This window comes from Rhinoderma darwinii, unplaced genomic scaffold (genome assembly GCF_050947455.1).
Source record: "Rhinoderma darwinii isolate aRhiDar2 unplaced genomic scaffold, aRhiDar2.hap1 Scaffold_473, whole genome shotgun sequence".
Classification (NCBI taxonomy): domain Eukaryota; kingdom Metazoa; phylum Chordata; class Amphibia; order Anura; family Rhinodermatidae; genus Rhinoderma; species Rhinoderma darwinii.
This window is the reverse complement of record NW_027464019.1, coordinates 22,501-47,500: the sequence shown is the minus strand read 5'-3', so window position 1 is coordinate 47,500 and position 25,000 is coordinate 22,501. Positions and strand designations below refer to the sequence as shown.

At 47.1% G+C, this 25,000-nt stretch overlaps 1 protein-coding gene across 3 annotated transcripts in view; it reads left to right on the top strand.

Annotated features, from left to right (window-relative positions):
- Positions 1 to 4,489: 4,489 nt before the first annotated feature.
- Positions 4,490 to 25,000, top strand: part of DCP1B (decapping mRNA 1B) — a 21,843-nt gene continuing 1,332 nt past the window's right edge. Inside the window, exons 1-8 of one of the 3 annotated variants that reach the window (XM_075848763.1) lie at positions 4,490 to 4,766; positions 10,886 to 10,926; positions 12,325 to 12,452; positions 19,246 to 19,312; positions 19,678 to 19,807; positions 20,495 to 20,602; positions 20,868 to 21,602; positions 21,757 to 21,990. In XM_075848763.1, coding sequence (XP_075704878.1) covers positions 4,620 to 4,766; positions 10,886 to 10,926; positions 12,325 to 12,452; positions 19,246 to 19,312; positions 19,678 to 19,807; positions 20,495 to 20,602; positions 20,868 to 21,602; positions 21,757 to 21,990 — 1,590 coding nt within the window. In that variant the 5' untranslated portion in view covers positions 4,490 to 4,619. Of the gene's footprint in view, positions 4,767 to 10,885; positions 10,955 to 12,324; positions 12,453 to 19,245; positions 19,313 to 19,677; positions 19,808 to 20,494; positions 20,603 to 20,867; positions 21,603 to 21,756; positions 21,991 to 25,000 lie in introns of all 3 variants that reach the window. The other 2 variants (XM_075848765.1, XM_075848764.1) reach the window with 2 other exon arrangements.

Sequence of the window (25,000 nt, the reverse complement as noted above, 5' to 3'; positions counted from 1 at the left end):
CTGAGTTATATCCTGTATTATACTCCAGAGCTGCACTCACTATTCTGCTGGTGGAGTCTCTGTGTACATACATTACATTACTTATCCTGTACTGATCCTGAGTTACAAATTCACTGTATAAATTGATATAAATATAATTGTGCTCCCACAATATGAGAAAATTAGAAGGTTCACTGAAGTGACAATTGAGTAAAATATACCTTTTATTAGTAACTCATTTTTAAAAACAGGGGTAACACACCACTGTGAAATAAGCCCCACCGTGATAGTTTAAAAACGTATTAAACAGAAAACACTGAGTCATTATGATAAATATATCTCAGTGTTTGTAACAATGTTTCACTGACAACAGCATTTGACCTGGGCACAACAGTAGTACAATCCCCAAAGTGCACCAGTGTCCGTGAACAAAACACCGGAACTCCTAGCGCTGGGTGTAAAACAATGCTACTGTCCCCTATGCAGACATTCAGTATACAATGAAAGACCCTACGCGTTTCAGATACTCATCCTCAGGGGTCCGTATCTTGTTTTTAAACTAAAGAGTTGCTTATTTGAGGCAGTCCACTTGCGGTGGGTAACTGTCCCGCAAGACATACTCACAAACAAATTATCGACTTGCTCTTACCTTCCTCTTACTTGGCAGTCCGGGCGATGCGTCCCTGGCTTCCACTGCGCCTGCGCGTTCGGTTTGATGCGGCCGATGATGACCCCTGGCTGTCAGCTGACGGCGGGGGGTCACATGGGCAGGTGTCACGAATCGAGAGGGTGTTGTGATTGGTCAGTTCACGTATCGCCGCCAAAACGAGGGGTGGAGTTTGGGGCTTATAGTAACCCAGCGCCTGTAATGAAGTATGCCGTTGACATCGATACGAGCATCTTCCCGTGACGCACAGCAGAATATCTGCTGTTGAATACCATTATCGCTGGTGATGAGGCCAGAGTGACCAAGATACGGACCCCTGAGGATGAGTATCTGAAACGCGTAGGGTCTTTCATTGTATACTGAATGTCTGCATAGGGGACAGTAGCATTGTTTTACACCCAGCGCTAGGAGTTCCGGTGTTTTGTTCACGGACACTGGTGCACTTTGGGGATTGTACTACTGTTGTGCCCAGGTCAAATGCTGTTGTCAGTGAAACATTGTTACAAACACTGAGATATATTTATCATAATGACTCAGTGTTTTCTGTTTAATACGTTTTTAAACTATCACGGTGGGGCTTATTTCACAGTGGTGTGTTACCCCTGTTTTTAAAAATGAGTTACTAATAAAAGGTATATTTTACTCAATTGTCACTTCAGTGAACCTGATCCTGAGTTACATCCTGTATTATACTCCAGAGCTGCACTCACTATTCTGCTGGTGGAGTCACTGTGTACATACATTACATTACTTATCCTGTAATGATCCTGAGTTATATCCTGTATTATACTCCAGAGCTGCACTCACTATTCTGCTGGTGGAGTCACTGTGTACATACATTACATTACTAATCCTGTACTGATCCTGAGTTATATCCTGTATTATACTCCAGAGCTGCATTCACTATTCTGCTGGTGGAATCACTGTGTACGTACATTACATTACTTATCCTGTACTGATCCGGAGTTATATCCTGTATTATACTCCAGAGCTGTACTCACTATTCTGCTGGTGGAGTCACTGTGTACATACATTACTTATCCTGTACTGATCCTGAGTTACATCCTGTATTATACTCCAGAGCTGCACTCACTATTCTGCTGGTGCAGTCACTGTGTACATACATTACATTACTTATCCTGTACTGATCCTGAGTTATAGCCTGTATTATACTCCAGAGCTGCACTCACTATTCTGCTGGTGGAGTCCCTGTGTACATACATTACATTACTTATCCTGTACTGATCCTGAGTTATATCCTGTATTATACTCCAGAGCTGCACTCACTATTCTGCTGGTGGAGTAACTGTGTACATACATTACATATCCTGTACTGATCCTGAGTTATATCCTCTATTATACTCCAGAGCTGCACTCACTATTCTGCTGGTGGAGTCACTGTGTACATGTAAAGGATCTGCCAGGCACAGCTTCTGTGTCGACGCCCGTGGTTAGTCAGTCTGCACCTGCTCCTAAGTCTGATAGAGTGACTCCTCCTTCTAACACTCAGGCTGGGAGGCTGAGGAGTGGGAGAGCCTATCACAGCCTGGCCAGACGGAGCTAGCTCCCGCCCTCTGTCTATTTATACCTTCATTTCCTGCTTCTCCTTTGCCTGTGATTCTGCTTTTTTCCTGGCTCTGCTGCTTGTACTATTTGTCCTCTGCTTCATATTGACCCTGGCTTGACTGACTACTCTCTTGCTCTGCGTTTGGTACCTCGTACACTCCTGGTTTGACTCGGCTCGTTCACTACTCTTATAGCTCACGGTGTTGCCGTGGGCATCTGCCCCTTTTCCCTTAGCTTCTTTGTACCCTTGTCTGTCTGTCTGTCGTGCACATAGTGAGAGTAGGGACCGTCGCCCAGTTGTACGCTGTCGCCTAGGACGGGCCGTTGTAAGTAGGCAGGGACTGAGTGGCGGGTAGATTAGGGCTCACCTGTCTGTCTCCCTACCCCGTCATTACAGTACATACATTACTTATCCTGTCCTGATCCTGAGTTACATCCTGTATTATACTCCAGAGCTGCACTCACTATTCTGCAGGTGGAGTCACTGTGTACATACATTACATTACTTATCCTGTACTGATCCTGAGTTATAGCCTGTATTATACTCCAGAGCTGCACTCACTATTCTGCTGGTGGAGTCACTGTGTACATACATTACATTACTTATCCTGTACTGATCCTGAGTTATATCCTGTATTATACTCCAGAGCTGCACTCACTATTCTGCTGGTGGAGTCACTGTGTACATACATTACATTACATATCCTGTACTGATCCTGAGTTATATCCTCTATTATACTCCAGAGCTGCACTCACTATTCTGCTGGTGGAGTCACTGTGTACATACATTACATTACTTATCCTGTACTGATCCTGAGTTACATCCTGTATTATACTCCAGAGCTGCACTCACTATTCTGCTGGTGGAGTCACTGTGTACATACATTACATTACTTATCCTGTACTGATCCTGAGTTACATCCTGTATTATACTCCAGAGCTGCACTCACTGTTCTGCTGGTGGAGTCACTGTGTACATACATTACATTACTTATCCTGTACTGATCCGGAGTTATATCCTGTATTTTACTCCAGAGCTGCACTCACTATTCTGCTGGTGGAGTCACGGTGTACATACATTATATTACTTATCCTGTACTGATCCTGAGTTACATCCTGTATTATACTCCAGAGCTGCACTCACTATTCTGCTGGTGGAGTCACTGTGTACATGTAAAGGGTCTGCCAGGCACAGCTTCTGTGTCGACGCCCATGGTTAGTCAGTCTGCACCTGCTCCTAAGTCTGATAGAGTGACTCCTCCTTCTAACACTCAGGCTGGGAGGCTGAGGAGTGGGAGAGCCTATCACAGCCTGGCCAGACGGAGCTAGCTCCCGCCCTCTGTCTATTTATACCTTCATTTCCTGCTTCTCCTTTGCCTGTGATTCTGCTTTTTTCCTGGCTCTGCTGCTTGTACTATTTGTCCTCTGCTTCATATTGACCCTGGCTTGACTGACTACTCTCTTGCTCTGCGTTTGGTACCTCGTACACTCCTGGTTTGACTCGGCTCGTTCACTACTCTTATAGCTCACGGTGTTGCCGTGGGCATCTGCGCCTTTTCCCTTAGCTTCTTTGTACCCTTGTCTGTCTGTCTGTCGTGCACATAGTGAGAGTAGGGACCGTCGCCCAGTTGTACGCTGTCACCTAGGACGGGCCGTTGCAAGTAGGCAGGGACTGAGTGGCGGGTAGATTAGGGCTCACCTGTCTGTCTCCCTACCCCGTCATTACAGTACATACATTACTTATCCTGTCCTGATCCTGAGTTACATCCTGTATTATACTCCAGAGCTGCACTCACTATTCTGCTGGTGGAGTCACTGTGTACATACATTACATTACTTATCCTGTAGTGATCCTGAGTTACATCCTGTATTATACTCCAGAGCTGCACTCACTATTCTGCTGGTGGAGTCACTGTGTACATACATTACATTACTTATCCTGTACTGATCCTGAGTTACATCCTGTATTATACTCCAGAGCTGCACTCACTATTCTGCTGGTGGAGTCACTGTGTATATACATTACTGATCCTGAGTTACAGGCTTAGTATTGAGGGGGGGGGGATTACATGTTACGGGATAATATAGAAAAGATTTATCAAAACTAAAGCAACAGAAAATTATTACAGTTGCCCCTAACAACCAATCAGGTCTCCACTTTCTTAAAATGTGTTGCTATGGGCAACTGTTCCTCTTCTCCTTTGATCTAGTCTCTATTTCTCTCCCTTATGTTTTTTTTAAAGTTTCACGTGATCAAACCGAGTGAGGGGCGGAGTCATCATTCCGGCGCTCCGTCTCTATGGTAACCCGCTCTCTTGTTGCTGGGGGTGACAATGCTCGGTGTTAGGCTTTTTGCCCTGGCTCGGCGCTCGCTCTGTCAGGTCTAGGAAACCGGAGCTGAGGGAACATGGCGGTGCCCGGGTGCGGGCCTCTGGGCCGAGGATTAGACATCAGCCTGGCAGCTCTCCGGCGGCAGGATCCGTACATTCAGGGCATCGTGGACGTAGCCAGTCAGGTGGCTCTGTATACCTTCAGCCACAAGGCCAATGAGTGGGTGAGTGACGAGTGGAGGGCCGCAGCCCCGGACTTTCCTTACACACAGCCGGGAGGGTGGACCGAGCAGTACAGGGCTCTATACGTCGTATTATCATCATTATATCCTCCACGTCACTGTCCCTCAGCAGTGCAGCTGTCCGCCATGTTTGTTGCCGGGTTACGGTCTGCTGGATTATCGGACATTCCGAACCATCAGACGTTTTGTGTGTGGACGGACCGGCTCCGACTTCATCCTGGACCTGTTAGGGAGTCATGTACCGGACAAATCCTTCTAATCTGGCATAGGATTACTTCTGCCTCATGCCAGATTAAAGGAATTTTGCCGGACGTGCCGTCCATCATTGCTGAGTGGACCTCCTGAAGTGCTCTGTGCTGCTGTGGATTCTACCCCTCCCACTTGTCTCCATACCCCTCCTCCACACCTCCCTTATCACATGCAGATCACTGCCCCCAATATAATGTTCACATTTAGAGTTTTCAGGCGTATTTCCGGCCGTAAACACCTTGAAATAACGCTAGCTGAGCGCCTACAAATATCTCCCCAGTGAAACCGGCGTTATGTTCGGGGCGTTTTTTTTTTACATTGCTGTATTTTTAAAAACTGGCACGTTAAACGGCGCATGTCATTCCTGGAGACGTTTCTGGAGCTGATTTTTATGGTGTCAACAGAAAAACGACTCCAAAAAACATCTTCAGCTTCAAAAACGGCTCCGTCATCGTTTTTACTTGTGCGTGCGACATTCCATCCGGTCTCTGAGGGATCCGTGAAAACGGGCCCAAAGTTTAGAGAATGTTCGCACGCTAAAGTAAAAATGGCTGGAAAATACGGAGCGGTTTTCTGGGGTAAATCGCCTCTGATTTTCAGCCGTTTTGTTTTTTCCAGACGTTTTTTTTAGCCGTTTTTCAATTGACCCAATGAAAAACGGCTCAATAAGTCACCTGCTCTTCTTCTTACGCGCTGGTTTTTCAAACGGCCGTGTATAATAACGCTGCATCGCAACTAAACGCCATTTTTCCCATTATCACTGGGCAGATGTTTGCAGGAGTTCACCTTCTGTTTTTTCAGTTGTTTTTTGGGCCGTTTATGTCTGAAAACACTGCGTGTGAACACCGCCTTACACTCCTTCCTCCGATTAAACCATTAATCTGCCATCTACACTATGTAAATGATGAATGCCATCCAGAGCTGAAGTCCCAGATGTGACACAACAGCACCCCCTGCTGTTCACTGCTATAATAGTACTGGAGTGATATAAGAGGAGCGGCTGATATCAGTCACATATGATGTAATGTCTCTGGAGGATATAATAGTACTGGAGTGTTATAAGAGGAGCGGCTGATATCAGTCACACATATGATGTAATGTCTCTGGAGGATATAATAGTGCTGGAGTGATATAAGAGGAGCGGCTGATATCAGTCACACATATGATGTAATGTCTCTGGAGGATATAATAGTACTGGAGTGTTATAAGAGGAGCAGCTGATATCAGTCACACATATGATGTAATGTCTCTGGAGGATATAATAGTGCTGGAGTGATATAAGAGGAGCGGCTGATATCAGTCACACATATGATGTAATGTCTCTGGAGGATATAATTGTGCTGGAGTGATATATGAGGAGCGGCTGATATCAGTCACACATATGATGTAATGTCTCTGGAGGATATAATAGTACTGGAGTGATATAAGAGGAGCGGCTGATATCAGTCACACATATGATGTAATGTCTCTGGAGGATATAATAGTACTGGAGTGATATAAGAGGAGCGGCTGATATCAGTCACACATGATGTAATGTCTCTGGAGGATATAATAGTGCTGGAGTGATATAAGAGGAGCGGCTGATGTCTCTGGAGGATATAATAGTACTGGAGTGTTATAAGAGGAGCGGCTGATATCAGTCACACATATGATGTAATGTCTCTGGAGGATATAATAGTACTGGAGTGTTATAAGAGGAGCGGCTGATATCAGTCACACATATGATGTAATTTCTCTGGAGGATATAATAGTGCTGGAGTGATATAGGAGGAGCGGCTGATATCAGTCACATATGATGTAATGTCTCTGGAGGATATAATAGTGCTGGAGTGATATAGGAGGAGCGGCTGATATCAATCACATATATGATGTAATGTCTCTGGAGGATATAATAGTACTGGAGTGTTATAAGAGGAGCGGCTGATATCAGTCACATATGATGTAATGTCTCTGGAGGATATAATAGTGCTGGAGTGATATAAGAGGAGCGGCTGATATCAGTCACATATGATGTAATGTCTCTGGAGGATATAATAGTGCTGGAGTGATATAAGAGGAGCGGCTGATATCAGTCACATATGATGTAATGTCTCTGGAGGATATAATAGTGCTGGAGTGTTATAAGAGGAGCGGCTGATATCAGTCACATATGATGTAATGTCTCTGGAGGATATAATAGTACTGGAGTGATATAAGAGGAGCGGCTGATATCAGTCACATATGATGTAATGTCTCTGGAGGATATAATAGTGCTGGAGTGATATAAGAGGAGCGGCTGATATCAGTCACACATATGATGTAATGTCTCTGGTGGATATAATAGTGCTGGAGTGTTATAAGAGGAGCGGCTGATATCAGTCACATATGATGTAATGTCTCTGGAGGATATAATAGTACTGGAGTGATATAAGAGGAGCGGCTGATATCAGTCACATATGATGTAATGTCTCTGGGGGATATAATAGTGCTGGAGTGATATAAGAGGAGCGGCTGATATCAGTCACATATGATGTAATGTCTCTGGAGGATATAATAGTGCTGGAGTGATATAAGAGGAGCGGCTGATATCAGTCACATATGATGTAATGTCTCTGGAGGATATAATAGTACTGGAGTGATATAAGAGGAGCGGCTGATATCAGTCACACATATGATGTAATGTCTCTGGAGGATATAATAGTGCTGGAGTGATATAAGAGGAGCGGCTGATATCAGTCACACATATGATGTAATGTCTCTGGAGGATATAATAGTACTGGAGTGTTATAAGAGGAGCGGCTGATATCCGTCACATATGATGTAATGTCTCTGGAGGATATAATAGTGCTGGAGTGTTATAAGAGGAGCGGCTGATATCAGTCACACATATGATGTAATGTCTCTGGAGGATATAATAGTGCTGGAGTGTTATAAGAGGAGCGGCTGATATCAGTCACACATATGATGTAATGTCTCTGGGGGATATAATAGTACTGGAGTGTTATAAGAGGAGCGGCTGATATCAGTCACACATATGATGTAATGTCTCTGGAGGATATAATAGTACTGGAGGATATAAGAGGAGCGGCTGATATCAGTCACATATGATGTAATGTCTCTGGAGGATATAATAGTGCTGGAGTGATATAAGAGGAGCGGCTGATATCAGTCACTCATATGATGTAATGTCTCTGGAGGATATAATAGTACTGGAGTGATATAAGAGGAGCGGCTGATATCAGTCACATATGATGTAATGTCTCTGGAGGATATAATAGTGCTGGAGTGTTATAAGAGGAGCGGCTGATATCAGTCACATATGATGTAATGTCTCTGGAGGATATAATAGTGCTGGAGTGATATAAGAGGAGCGGCTGATATCAGTCACATATGATGTAATGTCTCTGGAGGATATAATAGTACTGGAGTGATATAAGAGGAGCGGCTGATATCAGTCACATATGATGTAATGTCTCTGGAGGATATAATAGTACTGGAGTGATATAAGAGGAGCGGCTGATATCAGTCACATATGATGTAATGTCTCTGGAGGATATAATAGTACTGGAGTGTTATAAGAGGAGCGGCTGATATCAGTCACACATATGATGTAATATCTCTGGAGGATATAATAGTACTGGAGCGATATAAGAGGGGCGGCTGATATCAGTCACATATGATGTAATGTCTCTGGAGGATATAATAGTACTGGAGTGATATAAGAGGAGCGGCTGATATCAGTCACACATATGATGTAATGTCTCTGGAGGATATAATAGTGCTGGAGTGTTATAAGAGGAGCGGCTGATATCAGTCACATATGATGTAATGTCTCTGGAGGATATAATAGTACTGGAGTGATATAAGAGGAGCGGCTGATATCAGTCACATATGATGTAATGTCTCTGGAGGATATAATAGTGCTGGAGTGTTATAAGAGGAGCGGCTGATATCAGTCACATATGATGTAATGTCTCTGGAGGATATAATAGTACTGGAGTGATATAAGAGGAGCGGCTGATATCAGTCACATATGATGTAATGTCTCTGGAGGATATAATAGTGCTGGAGTGATATAAGAGGAGCGGCTGATATCAGTCACATATGATGTAATGTCTCTGGAGGATATAATAGTACTGGAGTGATATAAGAGGAGCGGCTGATATCAGTCACATATGATGTAATGTCTCTGGAGGATATAATAGTACTGGAGTGATATAAGAGGAGCGGCTGATATCAGTCACATATGATGTAATGTCTCTGGAGGAAATAATAGTACTGGAGTGTTATAAGAGGAGCGGCTGATATCAGTCACACATATGATGTAATATCTCTGGAGGATATAATAGTACTGGAGCGATATAAGAGGAGCGGCTGATATCAGTCACACATATGATGTAATGTCTCTGGAGGATATAATAGTGCTGGAGTGATATAAGAGGAGCGGCTGATATCAGTCACATATGATGTAATGTCTCTGGGGGATATAATAGTACTGGAGTGATATAAGAGGAGCGGCTGATATCAGTCACACATATGATGTAATGTCTCTGGAGGATATAATAGTACTGGAGTGATATAAGAGGAGCGGCTGATATCAGTCACACATATGATGTAATGTCTCTGGAGGATATAATAGTACTGGAGCGATATAAGAGGAGCGGCTGATATCAGTCACACATATGATGTAATGTCTCTGGAGGATATAATAGTGCTGGAGTGATATAAGAGGAGCGGCTGATATCAGTCACACATATGATGTAATGTCTCTGGAGGATATAATAGTACTGGAGTGTTATAAGAGGAGCGGCTGATATCAGTCACATATGATGTAATGTCTCTGGAGGATATAATAGTACTGGAGTGTTATAAGAGGAGCGGCTGATATCAGTCACATATGATGTAATGTCTCTGGAGGATATGATAGTACTGGAGTGATATAAGAGGAGCGGCTGATATCAGTCACATATGATGTAATGTCTGGAGGATATAATAGTACTGGAGTGATATAAGAGGAGCGGCTGATATCAGTCACATATGATGTAATGTCTGGAGGATATAATAGTACTGGAGTGATATAAGAGGAGCGGCTGATATCAGTCACACATATGATGTAATGTCTGGAGGATATAATAGTACTGGAGTGATATAAGAGGAGCGGCTGATATCAGTCACATATGATGTAATGTCTCTGGAGGATATAATAGTACTGGAGTTATATAAGAGGAGCGGCTGATATCAGTCACATATGATGTAATGTCTCTGGAGGATATAATAGTGCTGGAGTGATATAAGAGGAGCGGCTGATATCAGTCACACATATGATGTAATGTCTCTGGAGGATATAATAGTGCTGGAGTGATATAAGAGGAGCGGCTGATATCAGTCACATATGATGTAATGTCTCTGGAGGATATAATAGTGCTGGAGTGATATAAGAGGAGCGGCTGATATCAGTCACACATATGATGTAATGTGTCTGGAGGATATAATAGTGCTGGAGTGATATAAGAGGAGCGGCTGATATCAGTCACATATGATGTAATGTCTGGAGGATATAATAGTGCTGGAGTGATATAAGAGGAGCGGCTGATATCAGTCACATATGATGTAATGTCTCTGGAGGATATAATAGTGTTATAATATGTATTATAAACATGGGGGAGGGGAGGCTTCTGCACGTCCTGTCACTCATCCTATTTGTGAACACTACAGTCAGTCTCTCCCCAGCCTGAGATGGCTGATAACAGGTAGCAATAGATTGTATTCTCCTGTCCTGCACTTACAGCCTCTCCCTGGCCTGATCATGTTAGTAAGAAAATCCCCTGATTTGTCTCTGAATATAATTCCTGTTGTTGCGCTTTTTCTTGCAGGAGAAGACGGATGTGGAGGGGACGCTGTTTGTGTACACGAGGTGAGCGCCGCGTACGAGGAAATCTCATGTAAATGAAGCTTCATCCTTTTATAAAGAAAAGTTATGTCTAATACACTTGGTGTTCATTTCCCTTTATTTTAAATTCTCTGCTTGCTGTTAGTGAATTGTAACACCATTGTTTTAATCCAGAAGCTGAAAATCCACACAGACCTAATACTTCTCACATCTGAGGGTTTGTTACAATGGTATCCAGTCTAGACAGTCCTCCTTGAGCGATACGACCTGGACTCCAGACTGATACATTTTACCTGCACTGATACATTGTAACAAACTATCAGGACAGGAGAGAAATTTGTGCTGCTGAGCGTTTTCTACACTGGATACAATTGTAACAAACCCTCAGCTGTGAGTAATATTAGATCTGTACATGTACTTTTTATTACACAATGATCACATTGGTGCCGCGTCTTCTGTTTGTTACGGAAACATCATGGATCCCTTCGACTTAGTGGAAAGACGAAAACGCCAATGTGAACAGCGCCTGATTTATAGAAGACTCTGTTCTCAGGAATTGCTGTTGTGGGGCTCCACCACGACCGGTCTACCCCCTCCCCCACTAGGTGTCCATAGTCGCCTGTCAATGGAAATCATCTCGGACTACTACTCCATCGTGTGAAGTCTGGCGATATGACCACCGGTGTAGTCGATAAAGCCGATACTAGTCTCTAGCGCAGTTACCGCGCAAATATATTTTCAGGGGCGGAAATTCAATATTTCACCGCTTTGCCCATCCCCCGGTGAGATCCGTATTATAGAAACGAATACGATTAATATTGGTATCCAGACTGTTTGCATTACAGAGTCCTCCGCACCACATTCTGCTCCACCTGTAGATCTATAAGTGGCAGATGTCGCCCCGCGCTGCTTCTATGTTTGGTCCTGTGTGATTTCTTTATCTTCCTTTATGCGGGTGTCTCCTGAGCGTCTTGTCAGCTCGAGCCCCCCCCCCCAGCGTAGATGACAGGGTGAGGGTGCGAGCTGACGCTGCGGCCCCAGGAGCAGCAATAGTTAATTGTCTGTACTTGGCCGAGACATTGTCACAAAGCATCTGCACTACTCAACCTCATCCTATGTGTAATTGCGTTACTTTACTTGTATTGATTCTTCCTTACATCCAGTGGTATACTCTAGTCACCTCCAGAGCTGCAGTCTGCACAATATCCATAGACACTACCCCAACAGCTTAGATCCACTGCGCTGACATGCACTGGACGCTGATGCGGTGCATTGTGGGAGATGTAGGGTTCATCCAGAACATTTGATAATCTGGCCCCTCTGAATATTTCTGTTGGTGGTTTTTGAGGATCTGCGGTGTGAGAGTTTGGGGTATTTACCATTACATTGATAGGTTTGTGTTTTGCTTCCTCCCCCCCGTAGATCTGCTTCCCCCAAACATGGCTTCACCATCATGAACCGGCTGAGCATGGAGAACCGCACGGAGCCCATCACCAAGGACCTGGAGTTCCAGCTGCAAGATCCGTTCCTACTGTACCGAAATGCCAGATGTGAGTACGAGGCGCTGACTGTATACCAGGGTGCCCTGCAGTCACTGGCAGCCACGTCACTGCTGCGCTGGGCGGTCATGTGGCTGCGCCCGGCCCTGCTCCCCGAGGGGCCTGTAAAGACATGTCCGATCTATAGTGGGGCCGATGAGCAGAGGTCACCCCTGTACCCCATTATTCTCCACAGTTACTGGGATCGCGCTTGGTAACATCACTATATCAGCGGGATGATCCCACAGTGTTCCCAGGACCCCCTTTCTGTACAGTACCCCAATACATGAGCCAAAACTGTCCCCCACAATTCATCGGCAGTCGGACTGTGATCAGGCAGCCACATGACCGTATAACACTTGGAAAAATATTCTCTATACTAATGTCGTACTGAGTTACAGCTGGTCTAATGCTCTAGTCACAACCAGAGCTGCATTCACAATTCTGCTCTCGTTGGGCTGGTAAACATACTGTTAACCGTTTAACTAAAATCCCACAATGCACTGCATCATGGTGTTGTAGCAGCTTATCTGACGATCATCTCCTAGGTTGGACCTTACATGTCCCACAATGCAATGCAGCAGAGGTGGGGGGGGGGGGGATATTTCTACTTTTTAGGTTCGGGGCATGATTTATTACAAAACAGCACTCTGATACACTGTAACAACACCTGCACCTCTGGATGAGTTTGAGCCAATAAGAATGTTTCCATTCACTGATAGCAAACGGTGATCTTGAAAATGGTGAAGAATGGAAATGCAAAGTATAAGAAAGTTGCAGAACGTTTCATTATATAATAATTACAGAATCTTCTGCAGTTTACATCCGCTCATTTCTATAGAGGGCCCCTCCCACAACTGTCTTGGCCCCTCCCTCAACCACCCTGGCCCCTCCTCCCGCACCCTTCTCCTATTGATTGACACCAGGCGGCTCTTTGTTGTAAAGTGACATCACTCGTGTTTTGTCCTTGTGTGAGTGCAGGACACATGGGGAGAAGGAAGGGGATAGCGGAAGTTTACACAATGGCGAGTCCGAAATTCACAACGGTCTCCCTCCACCCCCCGAGGATCTGGAAATCCTCCCCCGGCAGTGCATGCAGTGTCCAGTAGAGGGAGTGTTTCCTGTGCAGATGACTGCTGAGGCTTTCTGTCATTTTTGGGGGGCTTCAGCGGAGGTCGTACCTCATCCCGTCACATCCATTAGGCAGATCTAAGATTTCGCTTCCAGCTCGGAGCGCCCCCGGGAGACAAACTCCCACTGACGGGCGCGGCCCCGATCACAGAGCGAGCAGCAGCTGCTGCAATTACCAAGAGCAGGAATATAACTATAGAGAAGTCTCCCGCCCTCAGGCCGCACGTTATCCCCACGTTCACATTGGCGCGACGTATATTTGACGTCCCTCACCGACAATATGCTCTTTCTGTCTCCTTTCCCTGGAGATTTTGCTTATTGCAGCCTCTGTTTTGTAAAAGAGCCAACTACACTGGTGTTAACACCACATCTCCCACAATGCGAGGCCTCGGGTCATGTTCTGTACACACAATGAGCCTGCGAGGAGTCCGGGAATGTAACACTACGGCCCCTTCATTCCCATATCAAAATGCCATCAGTGCTCGTTGTCCTAATAAGTGTCAGTGTTAACTGCAATTCTGACATTCTATTCATAAACCAGGAAGCGCAAACTGAACAGAATTCTTGGTCCCTCCCGTTGTTGGATCCCGAATATTTATAATTTTGTATTTTTTTGGGTTAAATGAAATCATCCGTCTAAAAAACTTCAGAGTTTACCAATAAAGAGGAAAATAACAACTCGCTGAATAAACCGCTGCTGAGGCGTCCGTCTCCTGTTTTCTGCGATTTGCATGTAATTGCTGCCTTTAGTGACAGCGCAGCCTACGGCGAGATTTAGATCGCTAGGAGACAGCGCACAATTGTAAGAAGAGAAAAGGAACCGCACCGTGCCGGGAGCGCGCGCTATTGTTCACTCACTTGCCGAGCTTCTGCTTTGACAATCCCCCGGCAGTTCTAGATTACAAGTTCCTCAGTGCAGGAGGTTTACGTCTTATTAATAGTGTTTAATTGCTGCATGTCGGGGGAAGGGTCTCACGGCCTGTCACCGGCAGAAAAACAACACGTTCACCCCAAAATATCAGTACTCGTGTCGCCCTCTATTGGCATGTAATGGCAGAGCTGCACTCCATATTCTGCTGGTGGAGTCACTGTGTACATACATTACTTATCCTGTACTGATCCTGAGTTATATCCTGTATTATACTCCAGAGCTGCACTCACTATTCTGCTGGTGGAATCACTGTGTACATACATTACATTACTTATCCTGTACTGATCCTGAGTTACATCCTGTATTATACTTCAGAGCTGCACTCACTATTCTGCTGGTGGAGTCACTGTGTACATACATTACATATCCTGTACTGATCCTGCGTTATATCCTGTATTATACTCCAGAGCTGCACTCCCTATTCTGCTGGTGGTCACTGTGTACAAACATTACATTACTTATCCTGTACTGATCCTGAGTTACATCCTGTATTATACTCCAGAGCTGTACTCACTATTCTGCTGGTGGAGTCACTGTGTACATACATTACATTACTTATCCTGTACTGATCCTGAGTTACATCCTGTATTATACTCCAGAGCTGCACTCACTATTCTGCTGGTGGAGTCACTGTGTACATACATTACATTACTTATCCTGTACTGATCCTGAGTTATATCCTGTATTATATTCCAGAGCTGCACTCACTATTCTGCTGGTGGAGTCGCTGTGTACAGACATTACTTATCCTGTACTGATCCTGAGTTACATCCTGTATTATACTCCAGAGCTGTACTCACTATTCTGCTGGTGGTCACTGTGTACAAACATTACATTACTTATCCTGTACTGATCCTGAGTTACATCCTGTATTATACTCCAGAGCTGTACTCACTATTCTGCTGGTGGAGTCACTGTGTACATACATTACATTACTTATCCTGTACTGATCCTGAGTTACATCCTGTATTATACTCCAGAGCTGCACTCACTATTCTGCTGGTGGAGTCACTGTGTACATACATTACTTATCCTGTACTGATCCTGAGTTATATCCTGTATTATACTCCAGAGCTGCACTCACTATTCTGCTGGTGGAGTCACTGTGTACATACATTACATTACTTATCCTGTACTGATCCTGAGTTACATCCTGTATTATACTCCAGAGCTGCACTCACTATTCTGCTGGTGGAGTCACTGTGTACATACATTACTTATCCTGTACTGATCCTGAGTTATATCCTGTATTATACTCCAGAGCTGCACTCACTATTCTGCTGGTGGAGTCACTGTGTACATACATTACATTACTTATCCTGTACTGATCCTGAGTTACATCCTGTATTATACTCCAGAGCTGCACTCACTATTCTGCTGGTGGAGTCACTGTGTACATACATTACTTATCCTGTACTGATCCTGAGTTACATCCTGTATTATACTCCAGAGCTGCACTCGCTATTCTGCTGGTGGAGTCACTGTGTACATACATTACATTACTTATCCTGCACTGATCCTGAGTTACATCCTGTATTATACTCCAGAGCTGCACTCACTATTCTGCTGGTGGAGTCACTGTGTACATACATTACATTACTTATCCTGTACTGATCCTGAGTTACATCCTGTATTATACTCCAGAGCTGCACTCACTATTCTGCTGGCGGAGTCACTGTGTACATACATTACATTACTTATCCTGCACTGATCCTGAGTTACATCCTGTATTATACTCCAGAGCTGCACTCACTATTCTGCTGGTGGAGTCACTGTGTACATACATTACATTACTTATCCTGTACTGATCCTGAGTTTTATTCTGTATTATACTCCAGAGCTGCACTCACTATTCTGCTGGTGGAGTCACTGTGTACATACATTACATTACTTATCCTGTACTGATCCTAAGTTATATCCTGTATTATACTCCAGAGCTGCACTCACTATTCTGCTGGTGGAGTCACTGTGCACATACATTACATTACTTATCCTGTACTGATCCTGAGTTTTATTCTGTATTATACTCCAGAGCTGCACTCACTATTCTGCTGGTTGTAATTGGAAACAGTCAGTAAGCCTATGGACAGAAACCCCTAATAACTGAGCTCCAACAATGCAGCTCAAATCACTCTCTAACTTTCAATAAAACGTCACATCTCCGGTCACGGTACAATCTCACAATTAACAAATACAACAGGGAGCGTCAAGTATGAAGTTTTCCACTATAGTCGGCGCCATGTTTTCTTCTGTTCAGCCTTCACACCCGACACACGTTATATGGCGACACCCTGCTCTCCAGTGCTATAAATCGCCGTGGTCTGGTGACTACTTTGGCGCACCGTGATTAATATTATTGTAGTTGAGTTACGCGTTTCGCCCCGAGTTTATCACAACATTACAGCCCCCGGGGTAAAGATTCCTACCTCCAGGAGGGACATGGACGTACTCCAGCTCCGTCTCGGTCACCACGTTCCCCTTCCAGAACATGCTGGGACGAGGCGCCACGTCTCTGGGCATCGGTCGGTAGGAGGCCGTGGCCTGACGTATGAAGGAATGGAACATCTCGCTGTCTGCAGCTCTCGGGGTTATACAGGTGGTGCGGGACTCAGTGCAGCAGGTCGGCACCCACCGTACTGGAGAAATAAGCCCAGAGCCACCGCACACTGGTCGTCCTTAGTCTCCCACCCTCGTAGCTTCCTCCCCTCCTCCGTTCCCGTGCCGTTTTACTGATTGGGACTTGCACGGAGATTGGTTTTCGTCCTGCTGTCACTGAGCCTCTTCACATAGTCATGAGGGGCCCTGCGTTCCGTCACTGACACTACAACCCTGATATGTCGCCTCGTAGGAGAGGACAGGGCTGATAGCTGGAGGGGGTGATAGCAGGGGGCAGCAGGGGCACAACCCGCCATAGAGAATGTGCCCAGCTCTAAGGTCCAGCTTTCCCAGACTTCTGAATGACAATCTGCCTAGTTATGTAGTCCTATAGGAGCGGTGGACACGTTCCTAGGCAGATTTACCATTCAGGGTTCTAGGAAAGCTGGGTGGCAGGAGCTGAAATGGGGTCATTTTGGTGGTCTCCCCACGTAGATGCTGAGCTCCTTTTATCAGAGCTCGACTTCATTTCTGAACACTAAGTTATAGGATAAATCTACCTGTACTCCAGTCACATCCGGAGCTGCATTCACAACCTGGCCCTGAGCTGCCATTCATATCCGGCTGTAATCCCCGCAGGGCACCACAGCCGGAGGAGGAATCTTCCCTCTATCAGTCTTCAAGTCTAAAGTGGTCGCAAGTATTTCAAAAGGAATTGGAGCATTTTCTCCAGCGACCTCCGCCGTGTCCAGAGCTGCATTCACGATTCTGCTGGTTTACGGTTAGCTCTCTGCTGCCTCCTGCTGGTGTAGTGTCTGTTGTGACTTGTGCATTATCTGTTTTACATAGGACTGCATGTAACATCTACATTATCTGTACTTTGTTTGTTATTTGTGGTGTTACATAGGACTGCAGGTAACATCTACGACATTATCTGTACACCGAGAGTTATCACTGTGTTATCTGTGGTGTTACATAGGACTGCAGGTAACACTACTACATTATCTGTACTCAGAGAGTTATCATTGTGTGTTATCTGTGGTGTTACATAGGACTGCAGGTAACACTACTACATTATCTGTAATCAGAGAGTTATCACTGTGCTATCTGTGGTGTTACATAGGACTGCAGGTAACATCTACTACATTATCTGTACACAGAGAGTTATCACTGTGTTATCTGTGGTGTTACATAGGACTGCAGGTAACATCTACTACATTATCTGTACACAGAGAGTTATCACTGTGTTATCTGTGGTGTTACATAGGACTGCAGGTAACATCTACTACATTATCTGTACACAGAGAGTTATCACTGTGCTATCTGTGGTATTACATAGGACTGCAGGTAACATCTACTACATTATCTGTACTCAGAGAGTTATCACTGTGTTATCTGTGGTGTTACATAGGACTGCAGGTAACATCTACTACATTATCTGTACTCAGAGAGTTATCACTGTGTTATCTGTGGTGTTACATAGGACTGCAGGTGACCTCTACACGATCTGGGACTAATTATGATGCACAAACAATGCAGATGAAAAGAGTTAAATTGCAGTCGGCTCTGCTACATCTGTGTATATAGAAGCACGGCAGCTTTCCTTCCCCGTGGCGCCCGGCTGAGAACCGTTTTCACAGATGTGCCGGTTACGTGTAATTTTCACACTCGTTATCTACGTGTAAATGGAATCGGCGCCCCCTGTGAGTGTGGCAGAGATATAGCAGGGGAAGGTTTGGCCTCGGTCAGGGGTGATAATCTGATGGAAAAACACAGATCGCCCTGAGAAACCGCGCAGAGGCCTGATAACGTGACGCCGATTCCAGAACACTGCCTGGCGGCTGACCAGAGTACAGGGGACGCTCGGGCTGCCGGGTATGCTGGGACTTGTAGTTCTACATCAGCTGCCAGGCAGAATAGGAGGGTATGAGCAGTGCTGCAATATAGACTAGTGGTGGATGCTGAGAGTTATAGTTCCACAAAAGCTGGAGGTGTAGGAGTACGGGTGAGACCTGCAGGGCATGCTGAGATTTGTAGTTCCACACCAGCTGAATGTTGTCGTTGTGCTCCGGCTGGAGTCGCGGTGGCGGCCGCTGATGTCGGATTCCTTCCCAGAAGTCGGATGATTTTTCTTTCCTTTTCTTGCAGTTCTTATTTATGGGATCTGGTTCTACAATAAAGAAGAGTGTCAGAGAGTCGCAGAAGTCATGACAAAGTAAGAGCGGCGCCCCCTGTGTACAGAATATACACCCCCCCCCCCCCCCATACAGCCATCATTGTGTATTAGTGGCCGAATACAACATATAAGAGCGCCATCTGCTGGTGACACTGGGTATGACCAGGGTAAATTCAAAGGCTTTGTCCATCTGACCCAAGACATTTATCCAAATTCTAACAGAGTATTAGTGAGTTCCTGCGGAGACGAGCGGTCTGTAAATGACCGGAGCCTCGCTAGTAATGGCGGTCGGTGACCGCGCTGTCCGTCCTGAGCCCCTGTTCACGACACTTAGGGGTCACGTCCTTGAAGAATTAGGTAAATACTCGGTATCCAGATCTATAGTAACTTTTTCTGCTCTTCAGTTTAACCCAGCAGGAGCAGCGGAAGGCTCAGCAGTCCACCAACGTGGGGGTGTCACCGATGAACCTGCACCCCGAGAAGGAAGTGGATATCCTGCAGATGCTCAACAAGGCCAAGGACGAGTACGCGAAGGTGAGCGAAGGTCACTGATGATCCACAGAACACCGCCGTGTATCACATGACCCCTCCTCATATATAATAATAGGACAGGTTGCTGGATTAGCCTCTGTTCACATTTGCGCCGTAGCTTTTATTTACAGCCCAGTGCCGGATCGGTCGTACGACGGAAACCAATGGTGCCTGACCTGACGGACCCTAATGACTTACTATGGGGTCCGTCGGGATCCGTCATGGTGTAGGGAAAATATCCCTACATTCAGCACAATTCTTCCAGTCACATCTGACGGCAGTGTGAACAGCGCCTGACGGCTGCGCCTCAGTGACCATGGTCCGAATGTGACCAGGATCTGCATGACGTTTCCACGGTTTTGCTGGTGCGGAAATAAAGCTTAACGAAAAGATTCTGCAACTTACTATTCCTCACCATCCTCAAGATCTCTGCTTGCTGTCGGTGAACTGAAATACTAGATGTTTGTATTCTCGTCCAGACCTAATACTTCTCACAGCAGAGAGTTTGTCACAATTGTATCCAGTAAGACACATCAGCAGCTCAAAATCTCTGTCCTGTCCTGACGCGAGGATATATGGGTATAGGGGCGGCTACGTATATAATTCCGGAGAACCCCTTTAACCGTTCATGGCAGCTTCCTCTGTGCGGTTATTGTAACGACGTGCTGCGTATTTCTCTCCACGTTACAGTGTAAACCGTGTTCAGAGCCCAAGATGATGACCAGCTCCTCTGCCATCCACGCGAACCCCAACCTCATCAAACCTATCGCAGTGAAACCCAGCGACGTGGCCCCTCAGGTGACGTATCATCCAGGTCTGCGGTCTGGGCGCTACACGAGGATAGAAGGGAATTATTATATGTTTAATGTGGGTTATCTTCTACTCCAGTCACATCCAGAGCTGCATTCACAACCTGCTGGCTTCCTGATAACTCTCAGGTGGCTGGCGTCTCTTAGTTTGCAGTCTGCACAGGGCATGCTCTGCTGTGAGGCATTGTGAGAGATGTAGTTTTCATATCCGGTTCTGTTCACTCTCCGTAATAAATCACTATTTATTTCCACAGTCGGCGGACCCGGAGCCGCAGCATTTGTCGCTCACCACCCTCTTTGGAAAAGCAGAACTGACCCCCGTGGAAAATGCAAATCAGAAAGACCCCCCCTCAGTGCGGCAGACGGTGGTTCGCTCCTTGTCCTACGAGGAGTCGCCACGTTCCGCCGACAGCTGCGACAAGCAGCTGTGTCCAGCGATCCAGAAGCTGATGATACGGGGGGCGGACCTGCGTCCCGTCACCGAGTACCCAGAAAACCCGCACTGCCACAACGGCGCCTACATCACCCCCGGAGACGTCTTCAGTGGCCTCTTCCTAACGCTGGAGGACAACGTCCCCTTATGTGTCCAGGACCATGTTTGCGGGGGGGACTACCTCCTCCATAAACTGCAGCATCAACATCCCATCCTGGATCGAGGACCCCCGGCGATGGTGCAGTCCTATGGCGGAGATCTAAGCTGCGCACCAGGGAACGTCCCCCTTAATTACTATGACGTCTCGCAGCAACACCAAAGGACTCCCGTCACCGTACCCCAACCGCCCCTTCCCTCCCAGCCTCCCCCGTCCTCGGGGACCATCTCTCCGCAGGAATTCCTGAAAAAATTGAATCTTGTGCATCAGGAGCAGCACTTGCAGATGACCCCCAAGCCGGGCCTGGCCGCCAAATTCCCAGTCATGACCCAGGGGGCGCCAAAGCCACCGTGGGCAGAGAAATTACCCCTGGGGGAGAAACTCAATCCGTTGTTTCAGGTAATGACCACCGGGGACTGTATCCGAGTCCTAGTCCCTCTCGTCTGCCTGTTAACCCCTTTATGACCGGGGTATTTTCTCAGGGATTTTGCACCTCGGTGGATGACGACGACGTGTTTTATTTCAGCATTGTGTATTTGTGTGCCCCCTGCAGGTAATATCCCCCCAGAGGATCCCCGCCACGGTGTCCCCAGCGCTGCTCCTGTCTCCTGCGGTGTTTACACAGACCTGTGCGAGTGACGCCATAAACCCCCCTCCACCTGCTGCTGAACCGGCTCCCGCCACGGCCAACCTGCTCCTCCCAGTATCACTGCAGGACACCCCCAGTAATCAGAGCAGTGTCCTCACCAAGAGCCAGCTCCAGGGAACCTTGTTACACCTCATCCAGGTAAGAGCCAAAGCTTCGAAAATCCACCACCCCCATCATTTAAAGGGATACTACGGCCAAAACTGAAAATCCGCTGTGACTTTACCCGCTCCTGAAGTTCTACTTGCCAGCACTGCGCCCATCCCAAGTGCCCGGCAGTCCCTATCCAGGACTCTGCAGGGGCCGGGTCCTGGGAATCTGCATAGGAAATGATGATTATTGGTCCTGAGGACCCACATCTACAATATGGCCGAACGGGCAGGAGTTTATGAGGCATCACTTGGCTTCTGAGTGGAGCGTCCATCTAAGGGGGGTCTGTCCTAGTACAGAGGGGTAGCTTGGTTCTCCTGGACCCGGGGCAAAAATTTTGGTGAAAGGGGGCCCTGAGAGGATGGGACCGCCACAGAGCAGCCGTATCAAAACAGCTGATCGCTGCTGATAGCGCCCCCTGTATGCCAGCTAGCTGATCGCTGCTGATAGCGCCCCCTGTATGCCAGCTAGCTGATCGCTGCTGATAGCGCCCCCTGTATGCCAGCTAGCTGATCGCTGCTGATAGCGCCCCCTGTATGCCAGCTAGCTGATCGCTGCTGATAGCGCCCCCTGTATGCCAGCTAGCTGATCGCTGCTGATAGCGCCCCCTGTATGCCAGCTAGCTGATCGCTACTGATAGGCACCCCCTGTATGCTAGATAGCTGATCGCTGCTGATAGCGCCCCCTGTATGCCAGCTAGCTGATCGCTGCTGATAGCGCCCCCTGTATGCCAGCTAGCTGATCGCTGCTGATAGCGCCCCCTGTATGCCAGCTAGCTGATCGCTGCTGATAGCGCCCCCTGTATGCCAGCTAGCTGATCGCTGCTGATAGCGCCCCCTGTATGCCAGCTAGCTGATCGCTGCTGATAGCGCCCCCTGTATGCCAGCTAGCTGATCGCTGCTGATAGCGCCCCCTGTATGCCAGCTAGCTGATCGCTGCTGATAGCGCCCCCTGTATGCCAGCTAGCTGATCGCTGCTGATAGCGCCCCCTGTATGCCAGCTAGCTGATCGCTACTGATAGCGCCCCCTGTATGCCAGCTAGCTGATCGCTGCTGATAGCGCCCCCTGTATGCCAGCTAGCTGATCGCTGCTGATAGCGCCCCCTGTATGCCAGCTAGCTGATCACTGCTGATAGCGCCCCCTGTATGCCAGCTAGCTGATCGCTACTGATAGGCACCCCCTGTATGCCAGCTAGCTGATCGCTGCTGATAGCGCCCCCTGTATGCCAGCTAGCTGATCGCTGCTGATAGCGCCCCCCTGTATGCCAGCTAGCTGATCGCTGCTGATAGCGCCCCCTGTATGCCAGCTAGCTGATCGCTGCTGATAGCGCCCCCTGTATGCCAGCTAGCTGATCGCTGCTGATAGCGCCCCCTGTATGCCAGCTAGCTGATCGCTGCTGATAGCGCCCCCTGTATGCCAGCTAGCTGATCGCTGCTGATAGCGCCCCCTGTATGCCAGCTAGCTGATCGCTGCTGATAGCGCCCCCCTTTATGCCAGCTAGCTGATCGCTGCTGATAGCGCCCCCTATATGCCAGCTAGCTGATCGCTGCTGATAGCGCCCCCTGTATGCCAGCTAGCTGATCGCTGCTGATAGCGCCCCCTGTATGCCAGCTAGCTGATCGCTGCTGATAGCGCCCCCTGTATGCCAGCTAGCTGATCGCTGCTGATAGGCGCCCCCTGTATGCCAGCTAGCTGATTGCTGCTGATAGCGCCCCCTGTATGCCAGCTAGCTGATCGCTGCTGATAGCGCCCCCTGTATGCCAGCTAGCTGATCGCTGCTGATAGCGCCCCCTGTATGCCAGCTAGCTGATCGCTGCTGATAGCGCCCCCTGTATGCCAGCTAGCTGATCGCTGCTGATAGCGCCCCCTGTATGCCAGCTAGCTGATCGCTACTGATAGGCACCCCCTGTATGCCAGCTAGCTGATCGCTGCTGATAGCGCCCCCTGTATGCCAGCTAGCTGATCGCTGCTGATAGCGCCCCCCTGTATGCCAGCTAGCTGATCGCTGCTGATAGCGCCCCCTGTATGCCAGCTAGCTGATCGCTGCTGATTACGCCCCCTGTATGCCAGCTAGCTGATCGCTGCTGATTACGCCCCCTGTATGCCAGCTAGCTGATCACTGCTGATAGCGCCCCCTGTATGCCAGCTAGCTGATCACTGCTGCAGCCGCCCAGCATACAGGGAGCCTATCAGCTGTTTTGATTCGGATGCTATGCGGTGCCCCCCCTTCCCTACACCTCCCTCGCTACACCCCTGCCTAGTGATCCCAAACATAGTGTTCTGTATATAACAAATGACATGATAAAGTGAAGGTCCCATCAGGCAGATTTCACACGTTGCAGATTTTTGGTGTAATGGCTCTGAAATAGGGGGAGTTCAGAGGTAGAAGATTTTGCTGCATGTGATACATTTGGATTTTGTTTCTATGCATTGCAAAGGGTCAAAACCGCTGTGAAAATCCGCGATAAATCCCCCCGGAATTGACATGTGCGTTAGTCCCGTATTTTCACCTCCGGTTTTACTTTTTACAATACAAAGGGTGAAATCCGAGGGGAAAAAAACGCACTTAACACATGTAGATTTTGCCACGGATTTGCAGCAAAATCTGCAGCGGAATATATCCGCCACGTCTGCACTGACCCTTAGGCCTTGTTCACACCGGGCAGATTTGCTGCAGATTTTGCATGTGTTTTTAAAGCCATAAAGGGAACCTAAACAGAAGAAATATGTGCAGGAAAACCTTATAGGACCGCTCTCCTAGATCCAGTTCTGGTTTGGGCTTGCAAAATGCATCCAAAATCTGCAGCAAATCTGCACTGTGTGAACAAGACCTTATCGTTTTTTTTCCCATAAGAATCCAGCAGTATAAATGATGGAGCAGTTTCCTGACCCTTGGACTTGGTCTTACTTCTGCAGTACAGAGTGTTGTTACTGCACTCACAGACTTGCAATAATCTCTGCTGCCACTAGGGGGCGACCTGTCTGCTGCTATAAATGGTTC